This window comes from Impatiens glandulifera, chromosome 7, assembly GCF_907164915.1.
Source record: "Impatiens glandulifera chromosome 7, dImpGla2.1, whole genome shotgun sequence".
NCBI lineage: Eukaryota > Viridiplantae > Streptophyta > Magnoliopsida > Ericales > Balsaminaceae > Impatiens > Impatiens glandulifera.
Window position 1 is genome coordinate 45,717,953 of NC_061868.1, and position 19,589 is coordinate 45,737,541.

General features: G+C 30.2%; 3 protein-coding genes across 5 annotated transcripts; all 3 read left to right on the top strand.

Moving 5' to 3' along the window:
* The first annotated feature begins 2,765 nt into the window (after window positions 1-2,765).
* Window positions 2,766-9,239, top strand: LOC124910247 (PH, RCC1 and FYVE domains-containing protein 1-like). 3 transcript variants are annotated; one of them, XM_047450869.1, is made up of 10 exons: window positions 2,766-3,015; window positions 3,089-3,317; window positions 3,708-3,794; window positions 4,926-5,015; window positions 5,130-5,216; window positions 5,306-5,425; window positions 5,964-8,024; window positions 8,095-8,241; window positions 8,308-8,741; window positions 8,829-9,239. In XM_047450869.1, the coding sequence occupies exons 2-10, from the start codon at window positions 3,270-3,272 to the stop codon at window positions 8,995-8,997; spliced, it is 3,243 nt and encodes a 1,080-aa protein (XP_047306825.1). In that variant the 5' UTR covers window positions 2,766-3,015; window positions 3,089-3,269; the 3' UTR covers window positions 8,998-9,239. The 3 variants fall into 3 exon arrangements, with proteins under 3 accessions (XP_047306825.1, XP_047306826.1, XP_047306824.1); XM_047450870.1 differs by having other exon boundaries at window positions 2,766-2,997; XM_047450868.1 differs by having other exon boundaries at window positions 2,766-3,317.
* A 170-nt stretch (window positions 9,240-9,409) lies between these two features.
* LOC124910819 lies at window positions 9,410-10,286 on the top strand. The gene is made up of 2 exons (XM_047451505.1): window positions 9,410-9,577; window positions 9,888-10,286. The coding sequence occupies exons 1-2, from the start codon at window positions 9,449-9,451 to the stop codon at window positions 10,053-10,055; spliced, it is 297 nt and encodes a 98-aa protein (XP_047307461.1). The 5' UTR covers window positions 9,410-9,448; the 3' UTR covers window positions 10,056-10,286.
* A 1,969-nt stretch (window positions 10,287-12,255) lies between these two features.
* On the top strand, window positions 12,256-13,296 carry LOC124944446. Its single transcript, XM_047484699.1, has 4 exons — window positions 12,256-12,478; window positions 12,565-12,663; window positions 12,747-12,934; window positions 13,025-13,296. The coding sequence occupies exons 1-4, from the start codon at window positions 12,326-12,328 to the stop codon at window positions 13,122-13,124; spliced, it is 540 nt and encodes a 179-aa protein (XP_047340655.1). The 5' UTR covers window positions 12,256-12,325; the 3' UTR covers window positions 13,125-13,296.
* The last annotated feature ends 6,293 nt before the right edge of the window (window positions 13,297-19,589 follow it).

The following is a 19,589-nucleotide window of genomic DNA, read 5'->3' on the forward strand; positions in this document are numbered from 1 at the left end:
ATCGAATCAAAATGTCGTGGAGTGGAGTGATGAGATATTTAAGGTATTACAGAGATGTAGTGGGTGATGTCTTCTCTATTATTTTTTGTTAGATGAAAATGATTTGACGTGTTTTCAAATTATCGTATTTGACCGATTTTATCATCACAACACTAATATTTTGGTGAATGGTGATAAAGTCGGTTCAACGAATTAACAATCTTTTATTATTATTTTTTAATTTTATGTAAAAATTAATTTTATTTAAATAATTTATTTTATAACGTTATATCATAATATCCTAACAAGTTGAATAATTCATTAAGATAATTCAAGTGACAAGAACGTGTTAGTATATCATGAAGGATCATACTAATTATTATTATTATTATTATTATTATTTAAACTTGTTTATTCATTAAATTAAACCTATTCAAATAAACTGATTTTGAGATGAACCTAAGAGTATTTGGAGTAAAATGTTAATGATTGATAAGATATTTAGTCAATTATTAATATGAAACAAATAAATGAGGATGTGTGATATTAAATTGACTATGTGTGATGTATTTTGAACCACATGTAAACGTTTTGAATCTCACATGCCCTAACAAACAAAATTGTTTGGTATAAAAATGTGACTAACTAATAAATAGATTGATCAAAATTGAGAGATTATCATATGGATGTAACGAAAGTAATTACTATTTTTCCTCAATAAGATTAACATATCATGAATATTGTAATTTGTATTTTTACTTAATTTATTTTCATTGTTTAATGGTTAAATTAAACATTTTAAACTATAATCTAATTCATTTTCATTTCATATTAAAAATAAAAATACTTAGTTTCTAAATATGCTTTTAAGTATTTTAATTAATATAAACTCATGAATGAAATCATTATTCTATATCTAAGCATTAAAAATTAAAGATTTACTTGTGGGTTCCATTTATTTGTTCTTACTAAGAACATTTACCTTATAAAAACTATTACAAATATTATGATATTTAAGTTACATGAATAAAATAATTACATTGTTACTATAGCACGATATTAACTATGTCCATACAAAAAACAACTCATACATTTATTCAATATATTATTTTTAAATAGTAACCAACAAGGTTGTTCAGAACTCCAAAGTTAGCTAGAAAGCTAACCCACTTAATAATTATTTTAATTTTATAGTTAGTGAGATAGTCTACCTTAATTTCATTTCATATTTTGTTTTACTCTAGAAATGATATACTAACCTAATTTGATTGAAAGCAAACAATTATTTTTTCCTTTTAAACAAAAATTGTTTATTTCACTAATATATATATAGATATGTCATACATGCACAAATTTAATAATATAAATGTTTTCAAATATTTTAATTTTTAAAAGTCAACCAAATAAAGATAAAAAACAATTAAATTGATAAAATTATTTTAAATAGTACATATCAAAGATTCAAATGAATTCCTATTGTAATTCTTCAATATGAATGAACTTTTTAAATATCTAATAATTTAGAAGAAGATTATAACAAATAAGAAGAGAGCATTGAGCCCTAAGTTGTACCACTCTTTAAATTGTATTTGTTTTAAAATTTTGTATAGAGTCCATATTTGTATTTTGTGTGAGTTTTTTTTTTAAAAATATTTAAAGATGTCCCAGATAAGAAATGCAGTAAAAAAACATATTAAAGAAAATTTCTAAAAAAAGAAATGACATGACCATCACTAAGGTCATGCATATCTCATAATGTTACATATATTGTGCCTATCCATATCAATGAAATCAAAAGATATGTAAGTGTTTATTTGATCTTTGAATCTTTGGGTCTTATAATTTTCTAAAAATATTTCAATGATTATGTGTTTATTGAAAAAAATATATATTATTTATTTTCTCTATCGCTATGTTGAATGATATATATTTTTTAATATTAAGAACTAGAAAGTAAGACTATAAATTCGACGTGCCCTGTCACATGTGTAAGAGAGATTTTTTTTTTTTTTAATTTTATTTTTTTTCAAAAAAATTGTTATGTTCAGGAGATTTTTGTTATGTTTGGGAGGGAGGATATGATGTTTCAAAACTGATCCATCCTTCAAAAGTATATAAAAAAAAAGTATATGGACCTTTCAGAAGTGTTTAAAATACACTAATTTTAAATGAAGAATCAGCCTATGAGTCATCTAAGGGGACAACAGATCCTTCGCGATGTTTGAGATATTTTTTTAAACTTGATTTTCAGTATACATTTTATTAAAATGTTCCGAACATGTTAATTTTTTTTTTTTTTTTATGATATCACGTCAGATTCGTGGTCTTGATTTCGTTCTTAATTTCATTATGCCTATTACGACTATAAAAACTAACACTAAATTACCTTCAACCTTCTTTCAAAACGTTTTTATTAGAAATCAGATACCTTAATTTTAAATAATAAAATAAATTATAATTTTGGTATTTTGATAAATAATAATAGTGATTAGATTGATAGAGTGATATTTAAGTTTTAGGTAAAAAAATTTAAAACAAAAACTTAAAAATCAAATAATATATGATTTATAATATATTATAAAAATACTGAAAATAAAACAATATTTTTAGTTTAAATGTTATGTTTTTTTTTAAATAAATAAATAAAAATAATAATGAATAATTAAATAAGGTATAATATTCTCTTTAATTTTAATATATATATTTTTGTCTGAAGTTAAAGAGAATGGTAATTATAATTGTCATGTCAGTTCTTTTTCTTTCTCAGGCGACTTCTTGCTTTTTTGCTGTTCTTTGACCCTGCACTTTTACGCGGACGCCACCAGCAACTTAAATCCGATTCTCTCTCTCTCTCTCCTCCTCCTCTCTCTCATCTTCTCTGCGCCTCGCTAGCTCCGGCACCGGACCGGAACTTTCCTAGACGCAATCTCTCGCCGTTCGCCGTTAACGGTGTTGGCCTCGGATGACGTTTTCCGTAGTTCGGATCATTCACCGGTGATTTCTAGGCTGTTGACTCAGGTTTTCTCTATATATTAGGTATTTGGACGGCAAAGTGATTTATTGAACTTATATTAGATTCATAGATCTGTGAATTTTGGACTTAAAACAGTGGAGGTCGGTTTCCTGGTGACATTTGTCGGTCGCCAGAGAAAAAGAGGAATAGTTTAGGGGTGTGAATGTTGATGGTGGAGTACGGACGGAATTATAGTCGTCGTCGTCGTTGATGATGATCGGAACAACTGAGACCAATCGCAGCGGGTGGTGGTGTTACGGAAAATCTCTCACATGGAATGGCAGATCTTGTTAGCTATGGTAATGCCGACCGTGACATCGAACAGGTATTATATAATATGCTATGTTCCTTATATCTTCTATATCTCAATTATTGAATCTTATATGTTGAAAATGATGATGTTTAGTATGATAAGAGCTGGCTGGATGGTTAAGCCTTTTGTTTAGGGATCTAGAAAATGTGATGTTGGGAAGAAACTCTACTTGATAGAATTCCTTGTTCAAGTGCAATACATTTCTCTCTTCTTTATATGATGAGATATGCACCAGACCGTTGAGTAATTTTCAGTAGAATCTATTATGAAGCACTTGCAGAGGTAAATTGTCTAGTTAGATGAATGACAATCAATGATTCTGCTTAAGTGCTGGCTTACTTTTTCTTTTCTACACACAGTTTTCAGCATTTGAGGTTGTAATTATACTTCCACATTTTGCAGGCGATTATTGCTTTGAAGAAGGGAGCTCAGTTACTTAAGTATGGTCGGAAGGGGAAGCCTAAGTTTTGTCCATTCAGGCTTTCTAGTGTAAGATTCTTTCTCGAGTCCTACTGCTTGCTATGAATGTAGTAGAGTTGGTAATGAGTATTGTCCTGGTTTACACTAATTTGTTTAGAAGATGACTAATTAATGTACCCTTCAGCATGCTATTTGATAAGGATTTATGTTGACAGTGTATAATCTTCCACCATCTAATTAGTATTAGCACATTCAAGAATGCTTTCGAGCAATGAATATGATAATTTCTGGTATAAGTGTTTCAGCTGAATATGCAGTCCCAATGTTTCTGTAGTTAGAAGGAGTAGTGATGAATCATTTGTGTCGTTTAGTTGAAGTAGAGTGTTATTTTCCCATCCAGCTTCACTAGTTAATAATTAATTGAGTTGTTTCTTGTGTAAAATTTTGATAATCATTATCACTTGTGATCCATTTATTCTTATTTGTTGCCAAATCATTGTGGTAAAGATAAATTCAGGGTTTGACACATGGCCATATCATTGTAAATCAGATTTTAGATTTGGATAGTTAGTTTTGTTAGATAATTACAAATAGCTAAACATACTAGTTATCTAATTAGAGTTGGTAGGTTAGTGGATATAAACTCAAATTAGTTAGAGTTCAATTAGGATCATATTAGCTATATATATTGCTACTATGTACATCAACAGGTGGTCAAAATTATTCAAGAAATCAGTCTTTTCTCTTTTCAGTTCTCTGTATTCATCCCAAGTCATCCTTATTTCTCTCTATTTCTCATCTCAACTTCTATCTATCTTCTACCAAGAAATCAACATCTATCACATTGTTGCTGAATGCTGACAGTTAACATTTGATTTACAGTCAAGATTTTAAAATTACACAACTCTTTTTATATTAGTAGTTTAGTACTTAACATAGTATTGTATTCACAATTATCTGTTATATAATTCTATTTCATCAATGCTCAGGGTTCACAAATGTGTAACCTCTAGTCACGGGGCAGTGTTTCTTTGAATTATTAACATTTGGTTGTCAGAACTGCTCCCATGAACTTGGGAGATTAGTTTTTTGATACCATTGTCCTTTAATCAATAAACTTGTTTAAAGTGTGTTACTATTGTTTACTAAAAGAAAAAAGAAAGAAAAGAGAAAAAACTGACTGCATTCATCAAATTGCAGGACGAATCATCTCTGATTTGGATTTCTGGTAGTGGTGAGAAAAGTTTGAAGTTAGCTTCGATTGCAAGGATAATTCCTGGTCAAAGAACTGTATGATATATGGTGTTTTCTTTAATTTTTTTTTAATTTCAAAATGTTGATAGTAAAGATATCTAGTTCATATATTATCCTCTTCCCATACGCCTAATTTCTTTTATCTACCAGGTTGTTTTCCGCAGATATTTGCGTCCTGAAAAGGACTACTTGTCCTTTTCTCTCATATACAACAAAGGAAAACGATCCCTTGATTTGGTAGGTGATGAATATAAGACATTTTCTCTTATAACTGGGATCATCTCTACTAGAGTTTAAAGTGTGCACATGGCATTTCATTCTTGCAGATTTGCAAGGATAGAGTTGAGGCAGAGGTTTGGATTGCTGGCTTAAAAGCATTAATATCTGCTGGCCAAGGTGGGCGGTCAAAAATTGATGGATGGAGTGACGGAGGACTATATTTTGAAGTAAATAAATTCCTAATCTTCAGTTAACTATTATAGGATTTAACATATTTTTAAGTTCATAACCATTTAAGAAATTTCATGGTGATAGAAGTACTGAGTTAATTTCTTCTGTCTCAATAGTAATAAAAAATCTCCATAGGTTTGGACTTAGTTTTACATTGCTGATTGACTTATCTCCTGAAGTAATATCTGAATTACTACTATTTTCATTTCTTTCCTTTTTATTATTATTTACGTTAGATGTTATGGCCTTGTTAGATCTAGGGTTATTTGAATAATAAAGTGGTTGTTTCCAAATAACATTGTTTGATTTAGGTTATTGAAAATCAGGTTATTTGAGTAAAAGGTTATTAAGGGTATAAATATATATATTTGAATGATGTGATTAATGAGTAGATTGTTGACTGGATAATGGGTTATTTGAAATTAATCTAAATAACCACTGTCAAACACGGCCTAAATCTGCGCGCTTTATTCAATACTCATCTGTTGTGGTCATTCTTTGATGTAGAAGTTGATCATTGCTTGTTGGTTTCAGGATAACAAAGAATTGACATCAAATAGTCCAACTGACAGTTCTTTTAGTATCAACCGGGATACTAGCTCTCCAGAGGTTTCCATCAGTTCAAACACCAATTCATCTCCAAAGAATTATCAGCCAGAAGACTCTCTCTTCTCCGAAAGGTCACATGTTTCTTTGGACCAAGGCAATATGCAAGCGAGAGGTTCTGGTTCCGATGTTTTTCGAGTCAGTGTATCTAGTCAACCAAGCACATCCAGTCATGGCTCTGGTCCAGACGATTGTGATGCTTTAGGCGACGTATACGTATGGGGAGAAGTCACTTGCGATAACTTGCTGCAGCTTGGTCCTGATAAAACCGCTTGCTCAAGAGCAGACGTTCTACTTCCAAGGCTTCTAGAATCAAGCGTAGTTCTAGACGTAAACCATATTGCTTGTGGGGTCCGGCATGCCTCGCTCGTTACCAAACAGGGCGAAGTTTTCACATGGGGAGAAGAATCTGGAGGTCGTCTCGGCCATGGTGTTGTTAAGGATGTCGTTCAGCCTCGTTTGGTTGAATCCTTAACGTTCTCCACGGTTGATTACGTTGCTTGTGGCGAGTTCCATACTTGCGCTGTAACAATGACGGGCGAGCTTTATACATGGGGTGACGGGACATATAACACCGGGCTTCTCGGTCATGGAACCGACGTTAGCCATTGGATACCCAAGAGAGTTTCGGGCCCTCTCGAGGGACTTCATGTGGTAACCGTCACCTGTGGGCCATGGCACACTGCGTTGATAACGTCGATGGGTCAGCTTTTCACGTTCGGCGATGGGACGTTCGGTGTTTTAGGCCACGGCGATAAGGAAAGCGTTTATTATCCTCGAGAGGTTGATTCGTTATTAGGGTTGAGGACGATTGCGGTTGCTTGCGGGGTATGGCACACTGCTGCGGTTGTTGAGGTTATTGTTACGCAATCGAGTGCTAGCGTTTCCTCGGGGAAGCTGTTTACGTGGGGGGATGGAGATAAAAACAGACTCGGACAAGGAGATAAGGAGCCTCGACTTAAGCCTACATGTGTGCCAGCGCTCATTGATTACAATTTCCATAAAATCGCTTGCGGGCATAGCTTGACGGTCGGGCTAACTACTTCAGGCCATGTTTTCACCATGGGAAGCACTGTTTACGGGCAGCTCGGGAATCCTCAATCTGACGGGAAAGTTCCTTGTTTGGTGGAGGATAAACTTCTTCACGAATCGGTTGAGGAGGTTTCTTGCGGTGCTTATCATGTTGCGGTTTTAACTACGAGGAATGAAGTGTATACGTGGGGGAAAGGAACGAACGGGCGGTTAGGTCATGGGGATATTGACGATAGGAAAACCCCGTTTCTCGTTGATGCTTTGAAGGATCGCCATGTTAAGTTTATTGCTTGCGGTTCGCATTACACTATGGCTATATGTCTTCATAAATGGGTGTCAGGTGCAGAGCAGTCTCAGTGTTCGGCTTGTCGGCAGGCTTTCGGATTCACTCGGAAGAGGCATAACTGTTACAATTGTGGATTAGTTCATTGTCATTCTTGCAGTTCCAGGAAAGCGTCGAGAGCAGCGTTGGCTCCTAGTCCGAATAAACCCTACCGAGTGTGTGATTCTTGTTTTGCAAAATTGAGTAAAGTAGCTGAAGCGGCTGCTACTGACCGGAGGACTTCTACTGCACCGCGACTTTCCGGTGAAAACAAGGATAAGTTGGAGAAAGGTGATATGAGATCCGCCAAATCTTCTGTTAGTTATAACGTTGATTTGATTAAGCAACTCGATAATAAAGCGGCTAAGCAAGGGAAGAGAGCCACCGATGCCTTCTCTATAGGACGTTCCTCTCAACTAAAAGATGATCGTTGGATGGCACCACCGAAACCGATTTCGACTCGTTCCGTTGCTAGTTCGAGATCTGTCTCGCCATACTCTAGGCGACCTAGTCCTCCTCGATCAGCTACCCCAGTCCCCACTACTTCTGGGCTTTCTTTCTCCAAAAGCATTTCAGATAGTTTGAAGAAAACTAATGATCTTTTAAACCAGGAAGTTCAAATGTTAAGATCACAAGTATGGAATGTCACTGTTTTAGTATTTTCAATTTTATGTACTCCGTGATAACCAAGGATGATGTGTATAGGTTGATAGCTTGAGGCAGCGGTGTGAGCAACAGGAACTAGAGCTTCAGAAGCAAACGAAGAGAGCTCAGGATGCGATAGCGTTCGCCACAGAAGAATCCAGTCGATCTAAAGCTGCAAAAGAAGTGATTAAGTCTCTTACCGCACAGGTTAGTTTGACATTTTTCATTTTGATCACTTGAACATACCTTTTGAGTCTGTCTGTTTGTGTATAGCTCAAAGATTTGGCTGAGAGGCTACCACTACCAAACGGTTTGGAGACAAATGGCCTTCATTTACACGTCGATGGAAATTTGGGGCTAGGTTTTGATTCTACAAACAATCCCTTTACTCCCCGAGAATTGGCGAGAGATCATCCAACTGAGAGTTCAGATGTCAGATTTCCAAACGGAAGTGGTGAAGGTGTAGAAGCTACTGTCCCGAATGAATCTACTGATCGCGATAATAGAGTGACATCAGTTATTACTACTATTACTACTGCAGCCGCACCACCACCACCGCCGCTGTCACCTGTTGGAAATAATAATAATAATAATAATAATGGGAATCAAGTGGAGGCAGATTGGATTGAGCAATATGAACCTGGTGTATATATAACCCTTATGGCTCTGGGTGATGGAACCCGAGATCTTAAACGAGTGCGATTCAGGTGTGTTGTTAAAACATATTTTTAAACAATTATCGTAATTTCCATGTTATTATCATTAATCCAATTCTGGTTTGTTAACTAATGCAGCCGAAGAAGGTTTGGGGAGAACCAAGCGGAGACATGGTGGTCAGAGAATCGAGAAAGGGTTTACGAGAGATACAACGTTCGTGGGTCAGATAGATCATCGATTTCGGGGCAGGTGGCTCGTAGATCCGAGGGAGGTTTGTCCCCCTCTTCCACAAGAGGTTTTGGGTAGTAGGTTATTAACCAGAAACCAAAATTGATAAGTGAAAGTCTCTAGTTTTTTACTTTTGTTTTTTTTAATCTTCGTTTCATTTACATATTTAAAATTTATTTTGTTTTTGATTGTGTCTCTTCATTCCTCTTGACATGGTTAAACTTAACTATCTTTTTAGTGTATATATATATATATATAACAACAGTACCAGTCTACGATTAAACTAGGAAAATTGTTCAATGCTTTACTTTTTATCCTTTCTTTGTTATAAGTTATTATAGTTTATTTAAATAAAAAGTGAATTATTATAATATAATATAATAATTCAGTATACTTTTAATAAGATAAAATTATATGAGCCTACGCGAGTTCATATTTAAAGGTGGAGGGAGAGTGCGGTTTTCAAATCCTAACGCGGGAAAGAGACGAATGCAGGTTTTCAAATCATAGAGAGAAAGAGAGAGTGCGAATGGATCAAGTGATGGAGAGAGATCGGAAAGACGGAGCAATGAAACTGGAAACGTCGATTCGTTGTGTGAAAGCCGCACATCTGCTTTATTCTCTCAGTATGTCCAAATCTCATCGTCTTCAATCTGAGGTATTTCTTCTTGTTTCTGGAATCTCGTAGACGAACGCATGATATACGTATATGAAGATTGATAGATAGATGGATCGATCTATAGATAGATGCATAAGTGTACTGTTGATCGCACATCTGCTTTCTTCTCTCAATGTGTCCAAATCTCATCACCTTCTTGTTTCTGGAATCTCGTAGACGATCACGAACATGATATACGTATATCATAGATAGATAGTTAGATCTATAGATGCATGATCGTTTACTGGAGTGAATTTGATTGCATTTCGTAATACTTAGTGGCTGAATCATGCTAATTGACGAAATGAAGGTTCTAGAGAAAGAAGCGAAGTGGATACGAGAAACGTATTTGCTTAGAAGAGCTCTAATGAGAGAGAGAGTGAAAAATCGGAAGAGTAGGATCTGCAGCTTGATTGAACACATTCTGCAAATAGAGATTTTCCTGTTGCTTTTGATTCTTTGCTGGATGATCTGGTAATTGAACTTCTCCTTCATTCCTTTCTGATAATCGTGTCCTCTCTTTCACCTTTCAAAATACTCTGATGCCTCTAGATCTTTCTTCTAATCCTCATCTCTCTCTCTGTTGAGATTCGATTCCTGTTAACTGTTTCTGATTCTTTTGTTAATTTGGAAACACAATTATCAGCTTTACTATTAGCAACAAATGATGATCATCAAAAGGTCTTGTGGATATTTTGAATTTCCTGACCGCAAACAAAATACTGAAATTTATGTAAATATAATAAATGAATTAATATAAAATATTTTGAATTATAATTATTAAGTTACATTTTAACATATAGAGCTTTGTTAGGATAGGGATTCTTTTAAAATGTTGATAGGATGTATTTTATTTATTTTTTTTTATTTTTTTGGTTAAAAGAGTTAAAGTATGTATATAATAATAAAATAATTAAAAAAGTATTTTAATATTTTTGTTAATAAATTAAATGATATAATTGAAAATAGTTTGAATGAAATAATGTGAGGCTATTTATGTTATTTATATTTAATTATATTTATAAATGACTTTATAAATATATATTGCTAATTGCTTGGTATTATTCAAAGTTGTGTATTAAGGAATAAGGATATATAGATACAAATTTTATAATATAATATTGAAATACAATGTAGAGGTTCAATTTATATATTATTTATCTGTTTTTTTATTTGATCTATAATTTTAATCCGTTTAAGTTTGAACAATTTTTGCTTTTAGCATATTTATTTTGTGATGTTTAATATTTTGTTTACAACTTTAACATATTTTTATATGTTTAACAATTATTTAATATATTTAAAAAAAAAAATACTAATCACCATACAAGACTTTAAAAAATTAGGATACATAAAATTGTTTGAAAGTATATATTTTTTTACTCCGTTCCTGATTACAAACATATTTGATGATCAATTAAACAGGTGGAAATTTTGTAAATCCATTAAAATATGTTTAAAGAGGCAAAATTAAAGAAGCCGGCGTAGTAAGGAAATAAAGACAAACGTTTTCTCTCTATATGAAATAAGTCGATAAATTATCGGTATTTAATTTAGGTCAGTTCATGATGTCTTGGGTTAGTAGGTCAATCGGTTGAATGATATTAATTTAAAACTAACTTATTTAATAATTCGGGTTAAAATCATTAACCTAAAACTAGTTCTATTTTTTTTAATTCACTTGACCCGATTGATTAATATCACATCTCTTCATTTCAAACTAACATAACATCAACATAAAAAAACAATAAAGTTAAACTACAAATTTATTTACCGCTTATAAAAGAAGAGACCACGTGAGTCTATTTAAGAGCCGAGTCTATTTAAGACAATTCAGCTCGACCAAATTTTGATTTATTTATTAATCGGTTAAACCGTTTGATCTATTTTTAACCAAAATTCAAAAATATATAACTTTTAACATGATTTCTTCGTTTTTAGACTTATTGCTTCGGTTCAAAAATTGAGAGCTCAAGTATTACAGTCTGATCTACAGGCTCGAAGCCCACCAAATTGTTTTCTTTTTTAATAAAATCAGGTGAAATTATTCTATATTTTTTTTCAATTTAGTTTAATTTCAATAAAATACATAATTTTTCATCTTTTATTTCTTTAATTTTATCACAATTTTTTTCAAATCCAACACTAGTATGTTCAAAGAAAAAAAAATGTCCCCTCTTTTCCTTTTTGTTTAAAGAAGAAGTGCTTGTTTGATGTTGGTTATGAATGGTTAAAAAAATTATTTAATGAAAAAAATAGATTATTTGAATTTTTATTGTATTGAATTATTATGATATTTTTTATATTTAAAATTTTAATTTTATAAAAGTAAAATAAAAATATTTTAGTTTGTAAATTAAGTTAATAATAGTTACAAAAAAAAAATATATATGATAAGATGATTGAGTTTTTGATAAAAATCCCAAAATAAAACAGAAGCTCTAACCTTTACTTGTACTTTTACTTTTACTTTTTCATGGTTTAGTCCTAGTGAGGTAGCACAAAGGCCATTGAAATTGAATTGCAGAGAATGCTTTTAATGGTGAAAGGGTTTAATCTCTTACCTCATTTTGACTAATTATTTTTCTCTTTTTATAAAGCATGTCCTTACCACAAACGTGAATGTGAATATTGGATTACAAACTTTAATTAGAATTTCAATTTATATATAGAATTATAGATGTAAGATTTGTAAAGTACAGTAGTAGAAGAACAGCAAGAAGAAGTAGAAGAAGAAGAAGGCAGAGCATGGAAAAAAAGAATTGGATGGGTGTTCTTGTCAAGTACCTTCACTGTCACAACCTGACCCATAAACCAATTCACCCTGATTCAGTTCCATTGCTAGTCCCCTCATCAAATCATATTTCTAATGTCAAGGAAACAAACCATGAAGAACAAGAAGTATATATCATGGATTTTACTATCTTTTCTTGATCATATTGATCATATTGATGATAATGAGTCATGTATGTTGTGAGTACTTACAGGAAGTGAAGGTTGAAAAGCAAAGGAAGATAGAAAAAGGGTCATCTCGAACCAAATTATCTGTTGAAGATGAAATGATGATTAAGTCTCTTACTGCTCAGGTTGGTTTTTGGAAATTTTGAGAATATTTCAATGGATTTTGAATGAATATATATAGAATTAATTTCATTTCTGGAGTGGACAGATGATGATTGGTTGTTCAAGCATGAAACCAGTTACAACAGGTGGAGATAATAATAATAATAATAATAATAATAATGGGAATGAAATGAACAAGGTAGATTGGATTGAAAAATATGAACCTTCTGGTGTGTATATAATCCTCAAGACTAACACTGATGGAGCCCTAGATCTCAATAAAGTGCAATTCAGGTGTGAATTTGTACATTTTTGTATTTAAGTTATTCGATTCTCATTTATAACTCTTTTAGTTTATAGTTTTATAATATTTTGTTAATGCAGTCGACGAGATAGGGAGGAGAACCGAAAAGCTAGTGTTTACGAGATATACAATGTTGTTGGTCGACCAGATACATCGTCTGATTCGGGGATGAAAGTTTAATTGTCTATCATTTCTTTCGTTTTACATATTGGCAATGTCTCAAATTGTTAAACTTATCTTTGTAATTAAACATTTTAATTTTTTGCATTAAGCTAAGATCTAGGTGGTGAGTTTGCTGATTAATTTATGGATATTAGTAAGACAATTTTCAAAAATATACTTTATGTTTTACAAAGTGTTGTTTTTATATTACATTTGATCAAAATACAATATGTTTGACTCATTCCATATTACTAATCTTATAATCTTATGTCATGTCAGACAACTCAACTTATTTGCTTATCAATTATATATTTATATCAATTAAACTATTATTTATTTATTTAAAATATTTTTATATATATTAATATACTTTTAATCATCTTACACAATAAATAAACTTTTGTCAAAAACATTCACAAGTAAATTATTATTTTTAGGACCATCTTAAGTATTCATTTAAAAAAAAAAAAGTTTGGATTTGGGTTTGGTCGGATATTTTTTTAATTTATTTAAAATTATTAATTTTTACGTTGATTTCAATAAATAATTTTTCGTTAACAAATTTAATAATATTTGTTCATTTAACTCTAACTCGTATTTTCAAACATGATCATATATATTTATATTTATGTAAATGCAATTAATTAAATATATATTTAAAATATTCTACTAGGTGATATATATAATTGCAAACCAGTTACAATAAGACAGTGCTTAGGGTCACATATATGGCGTGGATTTACATATATTCAAAATTCAAATTTTATCTTATATAAATACATTTCCTCTCACAAAAATAAATAAATAAATAAAATCAATAAAATTCTAAAACAAAATACCAAAAAATTAAAGAACAGTTAAATACCTTAGAAAACTATAAATAAAAAATAACAATTCAAAAAAATTAGAACTGTACAAATAAAATAAAAAGATAAGTATTTCCTCACACAAATATAACCTAGACTATATATATTTTAATATAAAGAAGATAATAAAGAAGAAGATTTCTCACTCTAAACAAAACTTCAAAGTAGTTGAAATGTTTATTTTTATTAAGATTCTGTAATCAATTAAATTTGATTATATAATCAATTAAATTTGAGTTTGTGTTATATTTTAATGCGATATCTTGTTTTTTATTTCAAATTTTTATAATTCAAATAATATTATTTATTATCGGTTAGTGAATTGTTTGCTACTCATACACTCCGATTGTCTTAAAAATCATTTCTTAAGTCTATTTCCATGAAATTATCAAATCTAAAATTATTTTTTATTTTTCCAATAAAAATTCAATAAACATATATTTTAGTTGGAGGTCCTCCAACTTTTATATTCCCATTATTTTTATTAGTTTCATATTTTTTTACCATATATATAGATTATTTATTATCACTTGGTAGAATATTTTTCGATATTATTTACCAACCCTCGGTCAAAGATAATATTTATTACCATTCAGAAATTTTTGTGAAAATACTTTCGAAACTATTTAATTGATTTTTCGACTTTTTCTACTTTATTACTTATCCTTAGAGTCATCCTTAAAATTTATAAGATTGATGGATCTTCTTTATTATAATTTTATTTATTGCAAATTTATAATATTATTTAATATCTAAATTTTTATTTAGTTATTTTATTTTTATAAATGTTATTTTGTAAAAACTAAAATTTGTATGTAACTTTTTTATTTGAATGATTGATAATTAATTTTAAAAAAACACACAATTAAACATCCAACATGTAAAATAAGGCAAAACATAGAAGACCTAATAAAAAAACACTATTTTACACTTGATCAAATCAATTAAAACACTATATTTTATTAATGCAACATTTTTTTTAAATTAATATATATTAAAAATGATGAAAATCGTTTGAACACAACAAAAAAAATATTAAATGAAGAGAAAATTATTAAAAAAATAAAAAACTAAAACTAACAAATAAAAAATTACTCAATAGGTTATCGAACTCGTAAGTTCTCGAGAAGAACGATTAACTCTCCGACGGACTCTATCGAATTTCCGAAATGAATCTAAAAAAACATCATAATAATAACATTATAAATGATACGCATTGGGTGACCGATTAGTGAAAGTTCGACAATTTCTCTCAAACTAGATAGTCCATCAAAAAATAATTGGAATGGTAACTCAATTATGTAGGTCAGCCATATTAGCTACATTAGTCCAAATTTCTCAACAACTACCCAATGACTCGGGTATCACTCAATAAATTCCAATGATACTCCACAAAGGACTCCAGAGACTAGTCACCCCTCGACAATGCAAAAGTAAGTGAGTTGTTGATTCAATTTTTTCATAACACATACGACAACGACTAACCATAATACAACATTTTTCATGCATATATCACCCATAAAAATTCCACCGTGAATAACACTTCATCCTAAGAATGAGATCTTGGATATAATCTTTAACTCCCAAAGTTTCTCCCAACAAAATATATGAACTTATCTTAGCGAACAACTTGTAGCAATGCCCCACATAAAAACTATCAATGTTTTGCCAACTCATAATGTTTTGTTCAGATGGGGACACTTGTTTATGTCATACTAAAAGTAAAATTCTATTATGAGATAAATTCTCTATAATGTTTAATCTCTTTTTATATCTAATTCGGCCAACAAAACCACTAGTTCGAGTATCAAACATGTCCTTAATTGTGAAAAATCTACATATAGCAAATGAAGCAAGTTTATGATATGCCGTAGCTAGACTTTTAACACTACACCAACTTTCGTCTCAAAAATAATCAAAGAACCATCCCCTACAATGAACCTAGATTGCTCATGAAATTTTTTCACGTAGAATAAATTCCCTACAAATATTACACTTTGGTGGATAATTAGACATTTTTGTAAACCAAACATAATAGTCGTAATCATACTTAAATTTTATCATCGATACCCAAAGACTATTTAGTTCCATTGCAAATCTACAACACTATTTTGAAAGAAAAACCTTATTAAAGAAAATAAGATCTCAAATATTCAAACCTCCTTGATCCCAACTAACTAAATGACAAAATAATGAGATAGAGAATCCTTATAGAAATTTACACATTATTCTCTCCATTTTCACTGCCACACTTTTGGAAAGAATGAATAAAGACATCATATATGTGGGCATATATGACAATACACTCTTAATGAGGATTAACTACCCCCTCTCGATATTATTTTACGTTTTCATATAGACAATTTACATTCCATTTAGTGATATTTGAGTCCCAAAAATCATTGGATCGTAATTTAGCATTCAATGGCGTATCAATGTATGTTGATGGAAGAACACCAATTCTGAATCCCAACACATTTGCCAGCAACATCCTTCTTCTATTCGAAATAAGATCTTAGAAAAAGTTGTCTTACTTAATAAGATTCACTCGAAGACCAAAACATGCACCGAATACCCATATAATATCCCGAAGGTGTTTAAAATTCATGTAGGTAACTTTAACCATGCAAAGCATGTCATCAGCGAAAAACAAATATGATATAGAAAAAGAATATATTCATGACCCACAACTCACTCCACGGATGAATCCCAAGTTTTATACGAACGTTTAGAGAGTTTCCATAACAATCACGAACAAGAAAGGAGAGAGTAGATCAACCCTTACTAATCCCTCAGAAACTCTCGAAAAATCCCTAAGAACTACCAATAACAATGACAAAAAACTTAGTCGTCGAAATACAAAATCTAATCCACCCAATCCATTTCGCACCCATTCTCATTTTGCTTATTACATCAAACAAAAACTTTCAATTGATGTGATTGTATGCTTTTTCAATGTCTAACTTGACAAAAGCACATTTGTCATCTCTTGAATTTGCTGAGTCAATGCAGTCATTTGTTATTAATACAACATTATATATTTGACGACCTTTGATGAACGTTATTTAATTACTAGATATGTCTGTCTCTAATACATTTTTCAATCTGTGGGCAAAACATTTTGTGACAATATTATAGAAAGATGAAACGAGACTAATAGGCCTAAAGTTCTTCACATCAATAGTCTCTAGAGTTTTGCGAATAAGACATATCAAAGTAGAAACCCATAATTCTCATTTTAAGAAAAGGTCACGCCTTTTTATAAACAGTCAAAACAAACTCGTCGCATCCCGACGCTTTATCACTTCCACATCCTTTAATGGCCTTCTCAACCACTTCCAACAAAAATCGAGCCTCCAACATATATTTTTGCGCTTAACTAATGGAATAAAAAAATAATATCATTCAATTTAGGTCTGACCTTAAATGACTCCTTAAACAAATTCTTATAAAATTTAATAATACTCGTAGAGATTCTGATTCACTATCATGAACTTCCCTTCGATCGAGATCAAATTGATCACATTATTCATTACTTGTGCGTTAGAGATCTCATGGAAAAATTTGGTGTTTTTATCTCCGACTTTTAACCATGTATTTCTATTTTGCTGGCGTGCTCAAAATTCTTTCTCCTTACACATATCGAGCAACCTACTAACAAAATGCAATTTCTTCTCTCTTTAAAAATAAAAGTTTAATAAAAAAAAATATTTTTCTACATAATTTGTATTGTATATTATTACTAGTATTTTTTTTTTGTCTCTCAATATTATCAATTTGAGACTTTAAAACAAAATCACTCTAACATAAGATTTTACAGAATATTTGTAATATTTTTTAATTTAAAATTTATTCTCGATATTGATTTATTTTATTTATATCATCCTAGAGAGAAACTCAACTTTTTTCAAACTTTTAAAAATAAGACGACAAATAAAAATCTTTTTCATATTTATTATACCAAATCACACAGTTTTATAAAAAATATATGAAATCTAAATAAAATCTGACAAAACAATTTCATTTCAGGAGAAACAACTATTTAATTAGGAGTAACCTAAGTTAAATTAAAAATTCTAATTCTACCTTTCAATAATTGACCACAATTTTATTGCTACTCTATCTTAAGTTTCCAATTATTAATTAATTTAACGTATGAAAACAAGACAGAAAATAACATATTAAATGAATGAAGATAGTTGTTAATTTGTTAGCTACTACTGTACTTACAATAATGGTTTAGTTAGTTTGGTCAAACATATAATAAATAAAAAGAAATGCATTTGACCAGAAACTCATAAAGTTGATTATAATATAATAGCCAGAAGAGAACAACTGGATTTCATTGATTTTGATTCCATAAATAATACTTAAATTTAATCATCAACCTAATTAATTCAAAATAATTCATTCTAATCACTATTTGAATTTTGAAATAATAAAATACCATTCTTTTGCTTGTCATTTTTCTATTCAAACTTTATTTCTTTTATTTTTTTTTTCTACAAGAGTTTATTTTTAGAAAAAAATAACTTATTATCTTAGGACCTACATTCTATTTAATTTAATATGCACTTAGTGAAAAAAATTGAAATATTTAATTTTTTTTTTAAACTTGTTAAGCTGAAAACTTTATTTATAATGAAATTATATATATATTAATAGTGTCGCCAATTGTTATAACCTTTATTAATAAAACTAGGAAGATTCTCGTGCGATGTACACGGATAAAAACATATTGTTACAACGTTCCGCGTTCATCAAATTTTGTATTTAATTTTAAATATAAAGTGTTATTAGCTTAGTTGGTTAAATAGTTGTATTTGTTTTTGTTAGGTTGCGAGTTCAAAACATGCTTATAACATTTTTAATTTTATTTTAACCGTTTTAAGTTTATTTATGGGTGGGTTAACCCAAAATTCGACCCAAATATCTATTTACTCTCACATATATATCCAAATTAACCACATTTCTCGACTCGACAATTCGGACACTCTCAAAATTAAGAATCATTATATATATATATAGATTAATAAAAACGTGCAATACAATAAAAAAAATGTGATTGAATTAATAATGAATTTAAAATTTATTTATCTTTATATTAATAAATGAACTTAATTCATATTTTAAATTAAATAGATTGACAAATTTAATACTTATTTTATAAATGATAACCTAATTAAACAACTTAAATATTGGAGTAATAACAATTATCTTAAGTTAAAAATAAACTAATAATTATTTGTAGATAGTGAATTATATTATCTTTAACAAATCTATAATCTTATTATTTATTAACTTAATCTAATTAATCATAAAACAAGAGTACTTAAAAATCAAATATATATGAGACTATTAGGTTTGAACCTCAATAAAATCATATACATAAATAGACCCACAAGACCCAAACTCAACATTTTAGGCCAGAAACAGTAGGTTAAAATAATATTAATTGAATATAAAATATAAAATATTTTATAAATCACCTAGAATTCAACGTAATCGTTTAAAAGACTTTCTTTATTTTTCTCTCTCTTTGCGTGTTTGAATTTTCATGGCATTGTAGTGCCAAATTTTCTAACCTTTTGACAAAATTTATTTGATTTTAGATTTT